Source organism: Dendrobates tinctorius, unplaced genomic scaffold (genome assembly GCF_039654945.1).
Source record: "Dendrobates tinctorius isolate UK_male_01 unplaced genomic scaffold, ASM3965494v1 ptg000064l, whole genome shotgun sequence".
Classification (NCBI taxonomy): Eukaryota; Metazoa; Chordata; class Amphibia; order Anura; family Dendrobatidae; genus Dendrobates; species Dendrobates tinctorius.
In genome coordinates, this window is record NW_027361732.1 from 54664622 (window position 1) to 54683177 (window position 18556).

Consider the following 18556-nt stretch of genomic DNA (forward strand, 5'->3'; position numbering starts at 1 on the left):
GCTTGCAAAAACAAGAGCATTTCCAATTTACTGTTTATTAAAATTTACAGACAATTATTTGAGACAATAACACCTTTTTTCCTGTTTACAGCTCATTGCCTAGGAGACCGACCACCACTGCTGTCTAGCTTGTAAGCACTGGGATTAGGAGATAAATGAGCTGCAGCGATCCCAGTTAGCATCTAAACAGTCCTTACAAATTCAGTAGCAAAGCTGTTCGTGCTGTCTAGCAGTGTTGGTCTGTCTCCAAGGAAAGGAGCTGTGAAAAAAAGAAAAGTTCATTATTTCAAGAATGTGTGTGATAATTTTAATAAACAGTAAATTGCAAAATTAGTATTTATCAGCACTATCCGACAATACTCAAATTATGAGGATGGGAATAATCCTTTAATTTTTAAAATATAGTAGTAACTATTTGGCCCATGTCAAATTTTCACACATTGGTCGTCAGGGGCGCAGACAATTTCAGAAAAAGCAAGCTGGTCAAATGTAAATGTATTTCATGAGATGTGGAACACAGACAGGTATTTATATATGTAGATTGGTAATACAATAAATTGGTTTGATAAGTAGAGGCCAAAACGTGTCTTCCGGTTGAGGTGTCACCTGCAGGTCATTGTTTCTTTCTGCAGGTTTATGAAAATTAATATTTAAACTGTATTTAGTGATAAAATCATGAATGTGTGGTTTGTTTGGCTCTTTTCTTGCTGAATGGGGCAAGTTTACCTTTCAAATGGTGTATCATTTGTGTGTGGGGCAAAGTAATCAGCGAAAAAGCAGTGTATGTTTACAAATGTGTTTGCATATGTGACTCACCTGCAGTGAAGTGTGCAATCCTCCAATGTGCCTGAAATAGGCTGGGCAAGCTGGAAAGACCCCAAGGCAAATGTTTGGATTTGTTTGTGATGTCTGTAAGTTGCTTTGTGATAGTGTGCTTTGGGGTAGTGTGCTGCCACCTGCAGGTCATTTGACCTTTCAAATGGTGTATCATTTGTTTGTGTGGGTGGAGTATGAACGGAGCAAGTGTGCAATTCAATAGGCAGTGCATGTTTACAAATGTGTTTGCAGTGAAGTGTGCAATCCTCCAATTTGGCTGAAATAGTCTGGGCAAGCAGTTTGGCAAGCTGGAAAGCCCCCAAGGCAAATGTTTGGATTTGTTTGTGATGTCTGTAGGCAGCTTTGTGGTAGTGTGCTTTGGGGTAGTGTGGTGCCACCTGAAAATTAATGTTTAAACTGTATTTTGTGTTCAAATCATGGATGTGTGGTATGTTTGGCTATTTTCTTGCTGAAGGGGGCAAGGTTACCTTTCAAATGGTGTATCATTTGTGTGTGTGGGTGCAGTATGAACGGAGATACAAAGTAATCACTGAAAAACAGTGTTTAGAAATAATAGAATAGATATTTCTAGATTTTCCTTCTAAAAGTAAATGTAATTTCAGTCCATGTGTGCAGCAGAGCGCCCAGGGATTGCACCGACCGTTGGGCTAGTACACATGAGCGCTCTTCCACACGGACTGCAGCATGCACTCGTTTTATATTCTGCTGATTGGCACTAAGCCACTGTGCCCATTTGGGAGGCAGACAAGCGCACGGAGCTGAACACATCTGCAATTTGTCCATGAATTATCATGTTCATCTGAATGTAGTGTAATTGTAGAAAAGAGAAAATATCTTCCCGTTTAGTTTGCATCATTCCAATAGGTCACTGAAAAAAAGACAAAAATGTCAAGTTTTGAACTGCTCATAAAGTCTTAACACACCAGGGTACAGAAGTGTTAATCCACCTGGCAAACTTCTATCTACCTAGGGAAAAGGAATGCCGCCTTTCACTTGCGCAGCATCTGGAAACTTCAGTACGTGCAGAGCCAATGTATTCCAACTCCATGTCCAAAATACACAGCAAGCGCTCCAGTTTAGAATAAGACAAATACAATAAGCCCTTTGAAATCGCCATAACCCCCTGTGATCCTAAGGGAAATTATTCACACTAATGACACATTGTGTAATCCGCCAGCTCTGCCCAAATCCCTCATTTCCCACACAGACGCACCTTTCATTTTATTAAAGAAATGAATTTGATCGTGTGACCCGTCTTCAGCTATTCTGCCCAGATCATTTCATATTGGGAAAATTGCTGCATGTTAATCATTCATCATCTCTGCTCGTACCTAAGTAGAAAGGCGAAGCTTCCGGTGATTATGCTTGCGGGCCGCTTCTCGTGGCAGAGGCGTTTTGTCACATTTAGACACATAGCTGTGCTCTCTGCCTGTTGCTGAACCATTCAAGTCATCTGTAGCTGCTAATTTCCTTCAAGCACTTGCTAAAGTAAAAATACCCTTCATCGGGAACCTTTCACGTTGCCATTATTATTGTTATTCGGCATTTTATAGTTCACCCGCTCCTTCCTCCCCGCTAGAAGCTTCTTACCCACTCGTACTGAAGTAACATTAGTGCAGTCTATTTTTACCAGTGACCTGTAGCGGTGCCGAATAATGACTTGAAGCAAAAGCAGAAAGTACTTTGATGCCTACAAGGCTCTCAAAATTGTGTTCTGCTCGAGTCTACAGTTCTCCTGCGCTGCATACATTTCCTGTTGCGGAATTAGTTCAGCCTGCTAAAAATTTAAATTTATGTACACATTTAATTTGGCGACAGTGATTATTAAATAAAATATGATTTTGGGGGAAGACCTTAGCATTTTCTGCCATATATGGGCTTTATCACCCAAATAAAAGAACATTACCCAGGAGAGACCTGGATTATATATGAAAATCTTTCCGGATCTAACAGTCATAAGTTTAGCGCCTCTGCTTCTGTAGCACCGACATATTCTGCCATGCTTTACAGAAATTCCCGATCAATATGTCCTTAGAGTTTTGGAGGAAAACAAAGTAAAAAGCAATGTAAACACAAGGAGAACATACAGTCTCCATTCAGATGTTGTCCTTGGTGGGATTTGAACCCAGGACACCAGCTTTACAAGGCAACAACGATGCTGGACCTGAATAAAAGGATTGGATGGTGAGAATTGGGAGACCATGATTAGATGACTGGCTGACCGCACTGAAATCAGCGGCTTCAGCCGGTGTTAACCAAATGTGTTTGGCCACTTTTAGGACCCATAAACCCAGCAGACTCTAGACGGAAAAAAAAATCTAATATATATTCCATACCGAGGTGAAGAAGAGGCTCATGATGGCTCTATCATGGCTTCTTGCCAAACCTGAGCAAGAATGTCATGTACATAGCCGTACATAATATATGTGGGTATTACACTCTAAGGGTATGTTCACACTAGGCGTTGTTTCAGCGGTTTTTTTTCTGCAGAAAAAAAGCAGTGTTTATCTTGTTGCATTTCTCTTTTGTATGCTGATAAAGTTTATTGCAGCAAAAAAAAATCCCATTCTATTTAATCAGGTTTTTGCAAAAAAACAGCTGCAAAACCTGATACCTGCATTTTTATGTGTGCGGATATTCAGCGTTTTGTTGACCATCCATTATTTTCAATGGGTGAAAAACGCTGAAAGAAGTGACATGCTCTATTGTGCAAAAAAAATGTTGAAAAGCACAAAATACTGATGCCAAAAATAAGGTGTGTACATGATATTTCTGAAATCTCATAGAATTTTTGTACTGTAAAACGCACCTGAAAATTTGCATAAAAAGCTGAAAAAACGCCTAGTGTGAACATAGCCTTAGTCTACTATGACAAAACCATCTGCCAATATATCGAATTTTTTTTTTGTTCTTTAATTTTGAAGTGTCTACATTTTTTTTTTTTTTTAATGCTTAGTTTGATAACTGTAACAAAAAAAGTATATTTTCCTGTTGTCTGAATTCAGAATTCTTTAATACTGTATTTGTTCACATGTTACCAGACAGCCCGTATCCCCATACAACCTCTCCCTTCTGTTCAGCATACACACGTGGCCAAAATTGTTGGTAACCCTCGTTTAATGACAGAAAAATCCACAATGGTTACAGAAATGACTTGAGTCTGACAAAAGTAATAATCAAAAATCTATGAAAATGAACAAATGAAAGTCAGACATTGCTTTTCAACCATGCTTCCACAGATTTTTTTTTTTTAAATTCATGAAATAGGCCTGGACAGAAATGATGGTACCCCTGAAAATGTGACAAAAGTGGCATGTTAAATCAAGGTGTGTCCACTAATGACTATCTCTGGTGTCTACAATCTTGGAATCAGTGAGTGGGCCTGTATAGAGGGCTACAGATACTCACTGTGCTGTTTGGTGACATGGTGTGTATCACACTCAACATGGACCAGAGGAAGCGAAGGAAAGAGTTGTCTCAGGAGATTAGAAAGAAAATTATAGACAAACATGTTAAAGGTAAAAGTTATAAGACCATCTCCAAGCAGCTTGATGTTCCTGTGACTACAGTTGCACATATTATTCAGAAATTTAAGCTCCATGGGACTGTAGCCAACCTCCCAGGACGTGGCCGCAGGAGGAAAATTGATGACAAATCAAAGAGGCGGATAATACACGAATGGTAACAAAAAAGAGCCCAGAAAAACTTCTTAACAGATTAAAGGTGAACTTCAAGCTCAAGGAACATCAATGTCAGATTGCACCATCAGTTGTTGTATGAGCCAAAGTGGACTTCATGGGAGACGACCAAGGAGGGACATCATTGTTGAAAAAAAAATCATAAAAACCAAGAATGGAATTTGCCAAACTACATGTTGACAAGCCACAAAGCTTGTGGGAGAATGTCATATGGACAGATGAGACAAAAATGGAACTTTTTGGCAAGGAACATCAGCTCTGTGTTCACAGATGGAAAAATTAAGCATATCAAGAAAAGAACACCGCCCCTACTGTGAAACATGGAGGAGGCTCTGTTATGTTCTGGGGCTGCTTTTCTGCATCTGGCACAGAGTGTCTAGAATCTGTGCAGGTGAAAATGAAATCTCAAGACGATCAAGGGATTCTAGAGAGAAATGTGCTACCCAGTGTCAGAAAGCTTGGTCTCAGTTGCAGGTCATGGGTCTTGCAACAGGACAATGACCCAAAACACACAGCTAAAAACACCCAAGAATGGCTAAGAGGAAAACATTTAACTATTCTGAAGTTGCCTTTTATGAGCCCTGACCTAAATCCTATTGAGCATCTTTGGAAAGAGCTGAAACATGCTGTCTGGAAAAGGCAACCTTCAAACATGAGACAGCTGGAGAAGTTTGCTCTTGAGGAGTGGGCCAAAATACCTGTCGAGAGGTGTAGAAGTCTTATTGACAGTTACAGGAATGGTTTGATTGCAGTGATTGCCTCAAAAGGTTGTGCAACAAAACATTTCTGTCCAGGCCTATTTTTATGAGTTTTTTATTTTTTTTTAAATTCTGTGAAAGCATGGTTGAAAAGCAATGTCTGACTTTCATTTGTTCATTTTCATAGATTTTTGGTTTATTACTTTTGTCAGATTCAAGTTATTTCTGTGACCTTTGTGGGCTTTTCTGTCATCAAACGAGGGGTACCAACAATTTTGACCACGTGTGTACACTGTGTGGCTGCCTATTGTAAGTGGACACCTACAGCAACCATTATGAGCTTGTCTATGGAGATCGCATGGCTGTTTGCTTGATGGTATGCATCGGCTATGGCTGAAACACCCAATATTAATAACCAAGTCGGGTCCTTGTACTTTTATGTATCCACCTAGCATATATATCAGAAGGCATTCTTTCTGTTGATGCTCTGCTTGGTGTAAAAATACATTTTAAGGCGACATAGAGGTAAATAGGTTTATTTTACAGCTTATTGTTACTAATATATGGCATCATTTACTCTGACCTCCGGATAATGGTGTTATTGGTACAGCCATGTATAATTAATATGTAGTCTGCTTTATATGATCTTAATTGGGTGGAGAAACAGTGAGTAGCTCAACCCCTTAACTATACTGTGGAGTTGGCATATTACATTTACCTTGTTGCTAATAGCCGTTTTATCAACATTGCTAAGATGGTTACGGGCTCGTTAGTAATGTGACATGTATTGAATAGTGTCCGCCCTTCAGTTATCTGCACATCATATAGGAATCTCTATTACATGAGTACACATGGCTGCTGTAAAGCAGATAACTAGCTCTGTGAAAAGAGACTCAATGTAATAGTAACCTCTACCAGTCCATCAAGTTTACTCTGTGCGAGGCGGCTCAGCCAGCACGTTCCCAAACTGCTATGTGCATGATGCTTATAAGCCAATGGTGAGGCTCAGGCTACACCACCACAAACAATTCTGGGCAACTTGTCTGCACCTCGCTGTCTCGTGATTATTCTAGAGCTGTGATTTTGCTGTAAAAAAAATAAAATAATAAAAATGGTCAAATTGCAGATCAGTTGCATGTGTCTTGCATTGAAGTCTATGGTAAGTAAGTTGCTTGTGAGTAGCAGCAGAAAATCCAACATACTGTATGTGGATCCATTTGCGACTCTTGCCGGTCACAATATGACAACATAGCGAAGCATTATCTGCGATGTCACTGTAATAAAAGTAATTTCTACATCTCCTCCATGGCCTGACTCCGTGTACAGAATCATAGAATCATAGAATCACAGTTACTGTAGATCCATATATATTTGGACAGAGAGAGATTTTTGTAATTTTGGTTCTAGACATCACCACAATGAATTTTAAACAAAACAATTCAGGTGCAGTTGAAGTTCAGACTTTCAGCTTTCATTTGAGGGTATCCACATTAAAATTGGATGAAGGGTTTAGGAGTTTCAGCTCCTTAACATGTGCCACCCTGTTTTTAAAGGGACCAAAAGTAATTGGACAGATTAAATAATTGTAAATAAAATGTTCATTTCTAGTACTTGGTTGAAAACTCTTTGTTGGCAATGACTGCCTGAAGTCGTGAACTCATGGACATCACCAGACGCTGTGTTTCCTCCTTTTTGATGCTCTGCCAGGACTTCACTGCGGTGGTTTTCAGTTGCTGTTTGTTTGTGGGCCTTTCTGTCTGAAGTTTAGTCTTTAACAAGTGAAATGCATGCTCAATTGGGTTGAGATCAGGTGACTGACTTGGCCATTCAAGAATATTCTACTTCTTTGCTTTAATAAACTCCTGGGTTGCTTTGGCTTTGTTTTGGGTCATTGTCCTTCTGTAGTATGAAATGACGACCAATCAGTTTGGTTGCATTTGGCTTTATCTGAGCACACAGTATGGCTCTGAATACCTCAGAATTCATTCGGCTGCTTCTGTTCTGTGTCACATCATCAATAAACACTAGTAACCCAGTGCCACTGGCAGCCATGCATGCCCAAGCCATCACGCTGCCTCTGCCGTGTTTTCCAGATGATGTGGTATGCTTTGGATCATGATTCATGAGCTGTACCACGCCTTCGCCATACTTTTCTCTTTCCATCATTCTGGTAGAAGTTGATCTTGGTTTCATCTGTCCAAAGAATGTTCTTCCAGAATTGTGCTGGCTTTTTTAGATGTTTTTTTTAGCAAAGTCCAGTCTAGCCTTTTGATTCTTGATGCTTATGAGTGGCTTGCACCATGCAGTGAACCCTCTGTATTTACTTTCATGCAGTCTTCTCTTTATGGTAGATTTGGATATTGATACGCCTACCTCCTGGAGAGTGTTGTTCACTTGGTTGGCTGTTGTGAAGGGGTTTCTCTTCACCGTGGAGACTATTCTGCGATCATCCACCACTGTTTTCTTCCGTGGGCGCCCAGGTCTTTTTGCATTGATGAGTTCACCAGTGCTTTCTTTCTCAGGTTGTACCAAACTGTAGATTTTGCCACTCCTAATGTTGTAGCAATTTCTCGGATGGGTTTTTTCTGTTTTTGCAGATTAAGGATGGCTTGTTTCACCTTCATGGAGAGCTCCTTTGACTGCATGTTTCCTTCACAGCAAAACCTTCCAAATGCAAGCACCACACCTCAAATCAACTCCAGGCCTTTTATCTGCCTAATTGAAAATGACATAATGAAGAGATTGTCCACACCTGTCCATGAAATAGCCTTGGAGTCAATTGTCCAATTACTTTTGGTCCCTTTAAAAACAGGGTGGCACATGTTAAGGAGCTGAATCTCCTAAACCGTTCATCCAATTTTAATATGGATACCCTCAAATGAAAGCTGAAAGTCTGAACTTCAACTGCATCTGAATTGTTTTGTTTAAAATTCATTATGGTAATGTCTAGAACCAAAATTAGAAAAATGTTGTCTCTGTGCAAATATATATGGACCTAACTGTATATCTGACTGCACTGGGATGACCTGCCGAATGAGCGTGAGAAAATAATTGCAGATGTGATCTGCCCCATAGAGTGGCACTGGGCCAAGTGCTATGTGATGTTTTCTCACAAAGCCCTCTGCTGCGCTATAAGCTCTTGTGACCCCCAGCCTTATGCAAAGAAGCTGATGATATGGCCACAATATAAAACTGAGAAAACCCTCACATTCCTTTTAAAGTGAATCGGGGAATAACATTATTTAAAGAGAATTTGTCATGTGGAAAAATGCTATTCACCTGCACATATGGGGTAAATCTGCAAGTTAATGGCTTTCTGAATCTGCCTGGTGCCCACACTGAAAGCCTGACTGCTGGGAGGAAATGAGCTTTATTCCTCTGGGAGCCTCAGTAGTGGCGGAGTTAAGCTGCAGTTCACTACGCGCTGAGCGGTGACAGAAGCTGCACCAGCCGTATCTATATGACTGAAAGCCCGGCAGATTCCTGAGGAAATTATCTTTACTCCTCTAGAAGCCTCAGTCCTGGGTCATGGTTATGTCCACAATTCACTATCTGCTAAGTGATGCTTGAAGCCGCTTCGGCTGTACCTATATGACTGAAAGCTTGGGGGTCTGCCGGAAATGAGCTTTATTCCTCTGGGAGCCTCAGTAGTGGCGGAGTTAAGCTGCAGTTCACTACGCGTTGAGCTGTGACAGAAGCTGCACCAGCCGTATCTATATGACTGAAAGCCCGGCAGATTCCTGAGGAAATTATCTTTATCCTCTAGAAGCCTCAGTCCTGGGTCATGGTTATGTCCACAGTTCACTATCTGCTAAGTGATGCTTGAAGCCGCTTCGGCTGTACCTATATGACTGAAAGCTTGGGGGTCTGCCGGAAATGAGCATTATTCCTCTGGGAGCCTCAATGCTGGGGCATGGCTTAGCCGCAGTTCACTACGCGCTGATCGTTGACTGAAACCGCTACGGCTGTACCTATATGACAGCGGCCAGGAGGAAATGAGCTTTATTCCTTTTTGGGAGCCTCCGTGCTGGGGCGTAGTTACTGCAACAGTTCCCTATGCACTGAGCTGTGGCTGATGCCGCCCCGGTTGTACCTATATGACTGAAGGCTTGAGGTTGCCAAGAGGAATAACATTCATTTCCCTCCTTGTAGCTATGTTTTCAGTGCGGATGCTGGGCAACTTCAGAAGGTGACATACCTGCAGGTTAATAACAGTTTTTCACATCACCGGTTCCTTTTAAAGGCCATGTCCACCTCTGTTATTTTTTTTTCAATGGCTTAATGAATCTAAAATTAAAAAATGAAGCATCTTGATATAATTTTGTAACTGCGGCTGCTATGCAGATGTAGTTTCCATGGTAGCAGAAAATCCTTACCAATCTGCTCGGGCTGGAACGCTCACTTCTGCCTGTCCTGTACTTCATGGTCATCTACCCAATGTTGGCATACAGTAGAGGGCCAATGAATGGAAACATAACTTCAGGATCAGGCTGTATAGTTTTCTTTCTCCGATTTAAGAGATCGAGAAATGCATTAAATTGACATTTTTCTTTCTTTTTTGCATTTTGAGTTTGAGACAAAACACTTTTTTTTTTGTGTGTGATTGTCAGCAAAAAAGCAAATTGTAAAATTATCTACTTTTTACACTGAGCAGACAGAACAGACTGACACTTTTCTATAGCTCCTTTTTCAGCTTTGCAGTTCAGATTGGGTCATGATGAGTAGAGTCACTTCTATCATTAGGGTGGGTGTCAGTGATCACTCCAATGTACTGCTGGAGGCCTACATAAGACAGGATATTAATAGTATGCCTAAATTATGTAAAATGCTCTGCAGGCTTGTAAGCTGAAGGATGGAGACTGGGGAACAATTGCATATATGAAAATCCCATAATAATTGTTGCCTGTAAGTATATGAGCACAATTGACTTGCAATACATGGAGCGAGGCTGTGCCCACTGGGTGGACTCTGGCCAGAATTATGTAACATATTGTATACATAACCTCTGGTCCCGGCTCAGAAACTGGCGAATCCCCGCAGTGCATGTTCTTTCTGCCAAGCGCTTCTGTGCTTTTTACAAGTCTAGGCTCACGCAACCATTTTCCTCTCATCTGAGAAAATCAGTCCAATTTATGCTAATCAGACTCCGATCAGCGTGGGATCCGATTTTCTCTGAGGTTGAGGATAAAAAGTGTCGCCTCTTTCTCTATATTGTCAGTCTGTGAAAATCTGACCACACTCGGATGTCTTTCCTGTGTGATAGGATTTTTTTTATTTTTTTTCCCACGGAACCATAGAGTTGATTGGGTGAGTGCCATTGGATTCTCAGAGGTAAATAGTACATGATGGAAAAAAAAAAAAAATTGGACAAGTTCACAGCCAAATAAAAATTTTTGGGTGTCTGCATGATGGCTTATCTCAAGGAGAATAAAAGGATCTTTAACACACACACAAAATAATTGTCTGGGGCCCCAATACACATTAGACTGTCAGCTGAACCCATTTGTCTGTGTATGGGGTGCCTACTACTATTATTATGTGCTATAAATCAAGACTATTGTTAAAAATTAAAAAAAAAACAAAAAACCAACATGGTTGCCAGATTCACATGCAGCAGCAGGACACGTGCTTTTCTTAACACTTGTACAGTTCACACTTCCATTTTTGCTGCAGTTTTAAAAATTTCACTACATGAATTAGCATTGTCTGGTGATCGAGTATCTATCTGCCATAACTTTATCGGCTTACATATTGTATGTACCCTTATAGTTTGTTACCACAGTCGTGTTTTTTTTTTTATTAAATTTTAGGGTAAGTGCACACTTTTGTTTTGTTTTTTTTCTCGATGCCATTAAAAACTACTCTTCTATGAGGAGTTTTTAGAGAAGTTTTCATTTGCCGAAGCATTTTGGCAGAATTATTTCCTGCCTTCTTGTTGGACTGTGCCTAGGGTGGAGCATTTTTCTGTCAAGGGAACCTCCAAAGAAGTAACATGCACATTCTTTGTTTCCCGCCAGGCATGCTTTGCAGCCTGAAGTGGGGAAAAAGCTCTGAAAACATTGAGCACATGTACAGTAAAGTGTTTTTGAACCAACTTGTCAGGCATTTTTGGAGCTGAACTGCTCGAAAAACACTCAGAAAAACTTAGTGTGCATGTGCCCTTAAAATTCAAAGCCGAAACGCATCATAAATGGTGGATACCTGTAAAGAAGAGCCTGAGACTTCTCTTTCATCCACTTCTGGCTTTTGGCTTCAAAAACTGCCTAAAAAACTTGAACGCTTGAATTCTTTCTGAAAGCGAGTCACCTGGTTGGTCCATTTGGGTTATCACTAAGGCCATGTGCACACATTCAGTATTTTACCTCAGTATTTGGAAGTCAATACCGGGAGTGGAACAATCGGAGGAAAAGTATAATAGAAACTCATCACCACTTCTGCATTTGTTACCCATTCCTGATTTTGGCTTAGAAATACTGAGGTAAAAAAGTCACAGAATCCTCAACGTGTGCCCGTGGCCTTACAATTCCTTCATTTGTAGGTGCAGATTTGATGAGTATTTGGCCATTCTAGGTGGTGACTGGTGGGTCTTGTAGTGAGAGCCTTCATGTATTGGCACATACCCTCACTTATTCAGCGACGAGGCTGATGCGGCACACTCTGTCAAGGCCTCTGCTGAAAATTGTGTAGCTTTTTTGTAAGGGTGGTTACAGGAGTTTCAGGAGCTAAATTTCTGCATTACCATCAACATTTGCTTTTTGCTAATGCTTTTGAATAATCTACTTTGCAATTCAGCTGCTGGAAAAGTAATGCAGCGAATTTCCACAGATTTCTGCTCTTTATAAAGCTAGGGAACTTTTTTTTTTGCTTTTTTTTTCTTTTAGACTGGAAGACTGACCAGCACTCGGATCGAAGCGTTCAGCTGTATAGAAATACATGCAGCTGAACACTCCGATCTGAGTGCTGGCAGCAGTACCCCGGGTATGGACGTGCGAGACTCATCCGAGTTTCTCGCATGTGAGTATGAGCCCTTAGGCACGTTTGCACGTGCTTTACAAGGGGGGCATCAATTTACAACAACAGGGCATTGCTTAAGAATCAACTCTGTGCTCCAATATTGTGCCTAAATGTTACCACTGGTCATAATTAACTAAGTAATAAGTGGTGTAATGTTAGACAAAAGCAGCTAAATATGATGAATTCTAGGATGTCTTGTGACACATTGCGCTGCCTAAAAATGAGACCAGATAATAAATCTGCCCAATTGTGTGGTTAGCAAAGAAAAAAATTGGAAAATATTTGTGTAATAATTATAGCTATCTTCCCGATTGTCAGCGTCTGTATGGTTTTATTAAGGCTATGTGAAATTGACTTTTTTTCTCTCACAAATTTCCTAATCATGGTAGGGGTTTAAAAGATAATGTTTCTCATTGTGGAGAGTGGCAAGCCAAGCCTGGCATGTCAGTGTGAGGAGACTTATGCGTCATTCATGCTCCTCTGGGAAATTAAATAAGCATATTGCCTCTTTAGAGGGTAAGAGGACTAGAACTCTAGTGCCACCTTTTTTGGAAGCAGCAATCTTAAAAGTCTTTATTGACTCTTTAATGGTCCTTTCAATGTGATATGAGATAAAGGCCAAACCAGAATCTTAATTTGCAGACATGATGTTTCGGGATACTGACCCTCGTCAGTGTAACGTATGAGATCTGATTTGGCTAGTTGGGAGACTCTGGACCAAGGTCTGTGGAGAGTGACAAGCCAAGCTTGGCATGTCAGAGTGAAGAGACTTATAAGACATGCATGCTCCTTTGGGAAATTAAATGTGCAAATTGTCTCTTCAGAGAAGAAGAAGACCTGACAAAACAGGAAAAAATATAAAAATTACATGTGAATGTACCCAGTGATTACTTTTACACTTGTTGGTGGTAGTAAATATTGAGCCACATTGTCACGCTCCCTTTCATTATGGAAATGTTGGTCCCAATGTTTTATATATATAAATTCCGATTCTTTGGCCTGATCACATGGCACTACATGGCCCTAGCTGCCCTAATGGTTGGTAAAAATGAAGCTTTGGAAAAAAATCGACTAAATGTGTCCTCTGTTCTCTGCCATTTATTGGACTAGGAAGAAGAATATCCACCTAGAGATGACTTCAGTGATGCCGACCAGCTGAGAGTCGGAAATGATGGGATCTTTATGCTGGCTTTCTTTAGTAAGTCTGTTCCTATTTCTTTTCCAAATTGACTTAATGTGTGCCAGTACCACCGGGTGTGTATGAAGAAATCTGTCTTTAGTGCAGGATAATCGTTTCTCTTACTGGAATTTTGTGGCAAAATGGTTATGTCCCATATACAACCCCACAGATTTTTGACCCTTCTTGACAAAATGTTAAACACCTCATGGAACAACATACTGTGGATCGTCGCTCTCTATCACGTAATATGTAAGCTACCAATGAACATCGATCAAAAGTGTGTGTTTTTCTTTTTGTTTTCAAAATCTTTATGTAGAACTTCAAAAAGTTGCAGAACAGATTTACAAAGCAAACACTTCACTTTGATGAGAGTGATGATTGATTGTCTAAGGGTACCGTTACACTTAGCGATGCACCAGTGATCCCGACAACGATATGGATCGCTGGTGCATCGCTAAGTGGTCGCTAGTGAGCTGCCAAACAGGCAGATCTCACTAGCGACATAGCAGCGGTCGGGGGTCGCTACTTACCTGTCAGACTCGGCGATCCTAACGTCCTCCTGCCCGCGTCCACGCGTCGCTTGTCGGCGCTACAGGAAGCGCCCGATGAGAAATGGTCCAGGACGTTCTCGCGCGATCAGCGATAATCAGCGGGAGAGGCGGTCGGAGGCAAGTATCACATGTAGCGATATCACTAGCAATATCACTGCAACGTCACAAAATCGGTGATGTTATAGCGATATTGCTAGCGATATCACTATGTGTAACAGGCCCTTAAGTCAACGAGACAAGGTGTTCACTGCGCCAATTCAGGCAAATTCTGCAGAGACTAATTCAAAACCAATGCCTAGGAAAAAATGAAGATGTGACCCAGGACACATGGGGGTGAACTCAATGGATCCCTCAAAAATGTAATTTTAATAGGTAAATATACTTTTACAAGCTTAAAATATTAAATGCACAAGTTACCTCACAGACTGGGACACGAAATGAGCTTTTATTTTATTAAAAAAGAAAACGGGCCGGTTGTAGATAATGTGTAGTGTATCAGATAACCAAGGGGGAAAGTATAGAAAGAATGATTATATATTAAAAAAAAAAAAGGAAATGAAAACCCTACTTCATCCATGTGCATAATAATAGTGCCGAATACAATACAATCCCACACAATAATAATAATAATTGGAGAGGAAAGTATGGTAATACCTTATTATAGTCTAACTTCTACATTTGTTGAACAGACCCAGTGTCCCTGAAACCCCAACACGCGTTTCGCCCAGCTTGGTCCCAGTGGGCCTCAAACATTTCTTGTCCCGGTCTGTGAGTCCCCTTGTGCGTTTAATATTTTAATCCAGAAATGGAATTTTTAATTCATTAAATTTACAGTTCAGTTCTTTATCCTATGTCACATCTTATTTTTTCCCTAGGCGTTTGTTTTGAATTATTTACATTGAAGTACTATCCTGTTCCTTATATTGCAGTTGAAAGGACAGTTGAGGGAGCCCCCCCTTTCTCTAATGCGCAACTCGCCATATTGTGTCATCATAGAAATTAATTTTGCACTATGTGATAACCACCTATCCTAAAAACCAGTAATAAAATCATGGACAAATGTCAGTTGATGACCCTACGTTACCTCCCGTCGCTCAAGGTATTATGCCACCACAGTGTATTGGCCCTCCGCGCAGGGTATTGGCCCTCCGCGCAGGGTATTGGCCCTCCGCGCATGGTATTGGCCCCAACACAGCCTTCCAAATAGTATATGATGCACCCCACATAGACTTGCAAACTCTTTTAAGGCCTTCACACAGCTCTCCAAACAATATAATGGCCCCATTTGATTTAAAAAGAAAAAAATCACCTCTCCTTGATTCCCTGCACCTTTGCCTCTTCAGCATGTGTTCTGAAGCTCTGCAGAGCGGGCAAGATGTAGTGATGTCATCGCACCTAATACACAGGCGCCAGAGCTCAGACACTTGGGGAGAATGATAGAGGAGTGAGCTGATGGATCCCTCTTCCATCATTGTTTTCAAATGCATCGACATTCAGAATACTGATGCAATTGAAACTGTGATGTCAGGCCTGGAGAAGGGCATTAAACCCCCCCTTCCTATACTCGTGGACCCATTAGCGGCCACATGGTCTGCTACTTTTAGCTGTATGCTGTGGCTGTCTTCACTCCAGAATGCTTGTAATCAGATAGTGCTCCTTGCTTTACCTTTCCTGTTACACAATATAGAAGGCTTGAAGTTGTATACTAGTAAGATTATAAACTGTTCATATACTATAAATACTGGCTCAAAAACTGGAATTTATTATCATTTCTGCATTTTCTTTGATTGTTGCTTATATACAGATTTGGTTTCATAGTTAGTTAAATTACAATAGAAATGGGATTTCAAATTCCAAGCCGTATTCTACTGGATATAATGGTCGGTATTCTCCCTCTAGTGGCATGCTTGTGCACTACAAGCTTTATTTACACTGTCTAATTAATTATCATGAACGAGTGTTCCTAAGGGCCCCGTCACACATAGCGACGCACCAGCGATCCCGACAAAGATATGACCTTGTCAGGATCGCTGGTGTGTCGCTATAAGATCGCTGGTGAGCTGTCAAACTGGTAACAAAGGTACACATCGGGTTTCTAAGCGCTGCGCGCCGCTTAGAAGCCCTGTGTTTACCTTACTTACCAGCTCCTGCTCGCTGATCGCTGGTCTCCCGCCTGTCACACGCAGCGATGCGTGCTGGCCAGCGGGAGATCAGCGATCAAAAAAATGTCCTGGCCATTCCAGGACGATCAGCGATAACCGGCAGGGGGGCTGGTTGCTGGTCAGTGTCACACACAGCGATCTCGCTGGTGAGATCGCTGTTGCGTCACAAAACTTGTGGCGAGATCGCTGTGTGTGACGGGGGCTTAAGAGCGCTCGTTTCCTAATAATCGGGCAGTAAAAACTGGATGCTACTCACCCAATGAACTAGCAAATTGCTAATTTGTTGCTTAAAAATAATTTTCTGTAGCACATCATGTTTTTATTGATACAATTTTGGTGTAAATACATTTTGTTTTGTTTTTTTATTGCATTTTTTTTTCTGGTTAGTGAGGTGACTGAAAAACTACTATTCTTGCTCTTCAATTTATTTTTATTTTTTCTCTTGCCAAGACTTTCACTGACTGTTTATTGGGCTTTGAGGTTTTTTGTTTTTTTTTCAAATGAGAACACAGTTGATTTAAAGTGTTATATTTCATATAGCGTATATACACACTGCTCAGAAAAAATAAAGGGAATACTTAAACAACACAATGTAACTCCAAGTCGGTTACACTTCTGTGAAATCAACCTGCCCAGTTATGAAGCAACACCGATTGTGAATCAATTTCTCCTGCTGTTGTGTAAATGGAACAGACAACAGGTAGAAATGATAGGAAATTAACACGGCATCCCCTATAAAGGAGTGATTCTGCAGGGGGGACTACAGACCATTTCTCTGTTCTCATCCTTTTTGGCAGCTGTTTTGGTCACTTTTGCATTTTGTCATTGCTTTCACCCCTAGAGGAACTGTAGCATGAGGCGGTGTCTACAACCCGGAGAAGTTGCTCAGGTTGTGCAGCTCATCCAGGATGACACATCAATGCGAACTGTGGCAAGAAGGTTTGCTGTGTCTGTCAGCTTAGTGTCCAGAGCATGGAGCAGATACTAGGAGACAGGCCAGTACACCAGGAGATGTGGAGGGGCCCCGTAGGAGGACAACAACCCAGCAGCAGGACCACTACCTCCTTCTTTGTGCAAGGAGGAACCGGAGGAGCAGTGCAGGAGCCCTGCAAAATAAACACCAGCAGACCACTAGCATCCATGTGTCTGCTCAAAGTGTCAGAAACAGCCTCCATGAGGGTGGTATAAGGGCCCGATGTCCACAAGTTGGTGTTGTGCTTACAGCCCAACACCATGCAGGGTGATTGGCATTTGCCAGAGAGCACCAAGATTGGCAGATTCGAGATTGACGTCCTGTGTTCTTCACGGATGAGAGCAGGTTCACCCTGAGCACTTGTGACAGAGTCTGGAGACGCCGGGGAGAACATTCTGTTGCCTGTAATGTCCTTCAGCATGACCGATTTGGCAGTGGGTCAGTGATAGTGTGGGAAGGCATTTCTTTGGAAGGCCGCACAGCCATCCATGTGCTAGCCAGAGGTACCCCGACTGCCATTAAGTACCAGGATGAGATCCTCAGACCAATTGTGAGACCATATGCGGTGCAATGGGCCTTGGGTTCCTTCTGATGCATGACAATGCTGGCGTCATGTGGCTGGAGTGTGTCAGCAGTTCCTGCATGATGAATGCATTTTATGCTATGAGCTTACCTGCCCGTTCCCCAGACTTGAATCCAATCGAGCACATCTGATACATCATGTGTCATTCCATCCACCAAGGTCACGTTGCACCACAGACTGTCCAGGAGTTGACTGATGCTTTAATCCAGGTCTGGGAGAGAATACCTCAGGAGAACATTTGCCGCCTCATCAGGACCAAGTTCAGGCGTTGTAGGAAGGTCAGACAGGCACGTGGAGGCAACACACACTGCTGCATCATTTCCTTGTCTTGAGGCATAGCCCCTGAAGTTGGATCAGCCTGTAATTTGATTTTCCACTTTGATTTTGAGTATCATTCCAAATCCAGACCTCCAAGGGTTATTAATTTTGATTTACATTGATCATTTTTGTTTTATTGTTCTCAATGCTTTCTACTATGTAATGAGTAAAGATTTGCAACTGGAATATTTCATTCAGTGATATCTAGGATGTGGTATTTTACTGCATTCCGTACCCATGCTGCATACCGCTCTCACCAAAGTATTCACTGGAGTACCAAGATGTCAGTCATGAGCTCCTTCAGTGAGCTGATGAGAGCCGGTGTACGCATGCATTGGAGGTTTTGCTCTTTAAATGGCGCCATCAGAGATTGACAGAAGCATTTAAATAGCTGAAGAGCTGCAGGTGAACTCGCTTCGGCCGCTGCTGTTACAGGCAGATGCCCACTGTGTAACCCAGCAGCATCTACCTGGTATGGTGTGGGCCCAGTTTTTGAGCCCACTCTGTGTACCCACTGTGACAGCATGATGTAAATTTACAAT

At 41.6% G+C, this 18556-nt stretch overlaps 1 protein-coding gene across 4 annotated transcripts in view; it reads left to right on the forward strand.

Moving 5' to 3' along the window:
* NDFIP2 (Nedd4 family interacting protein 2) overlaps positions 1-18556 on the forward strand; it is a 154881-nt gene that overhangs the window by 69753 nt on the left and 66572 nt on the right. For all 4 annotated transcript variants that reach the window (XM_073580439.1, XM_073580441.1, XM_073580440.1 and 1 more), the window contains one exon: positions 13358-13445. In XM_073580439.1, coding sequence (XP_073436540.1) covers positions 13358-13445 — 88 coding nt within the window. The remainder of the gene's footprint in view (positions 1-13357; positions 13446-18556) is intronic.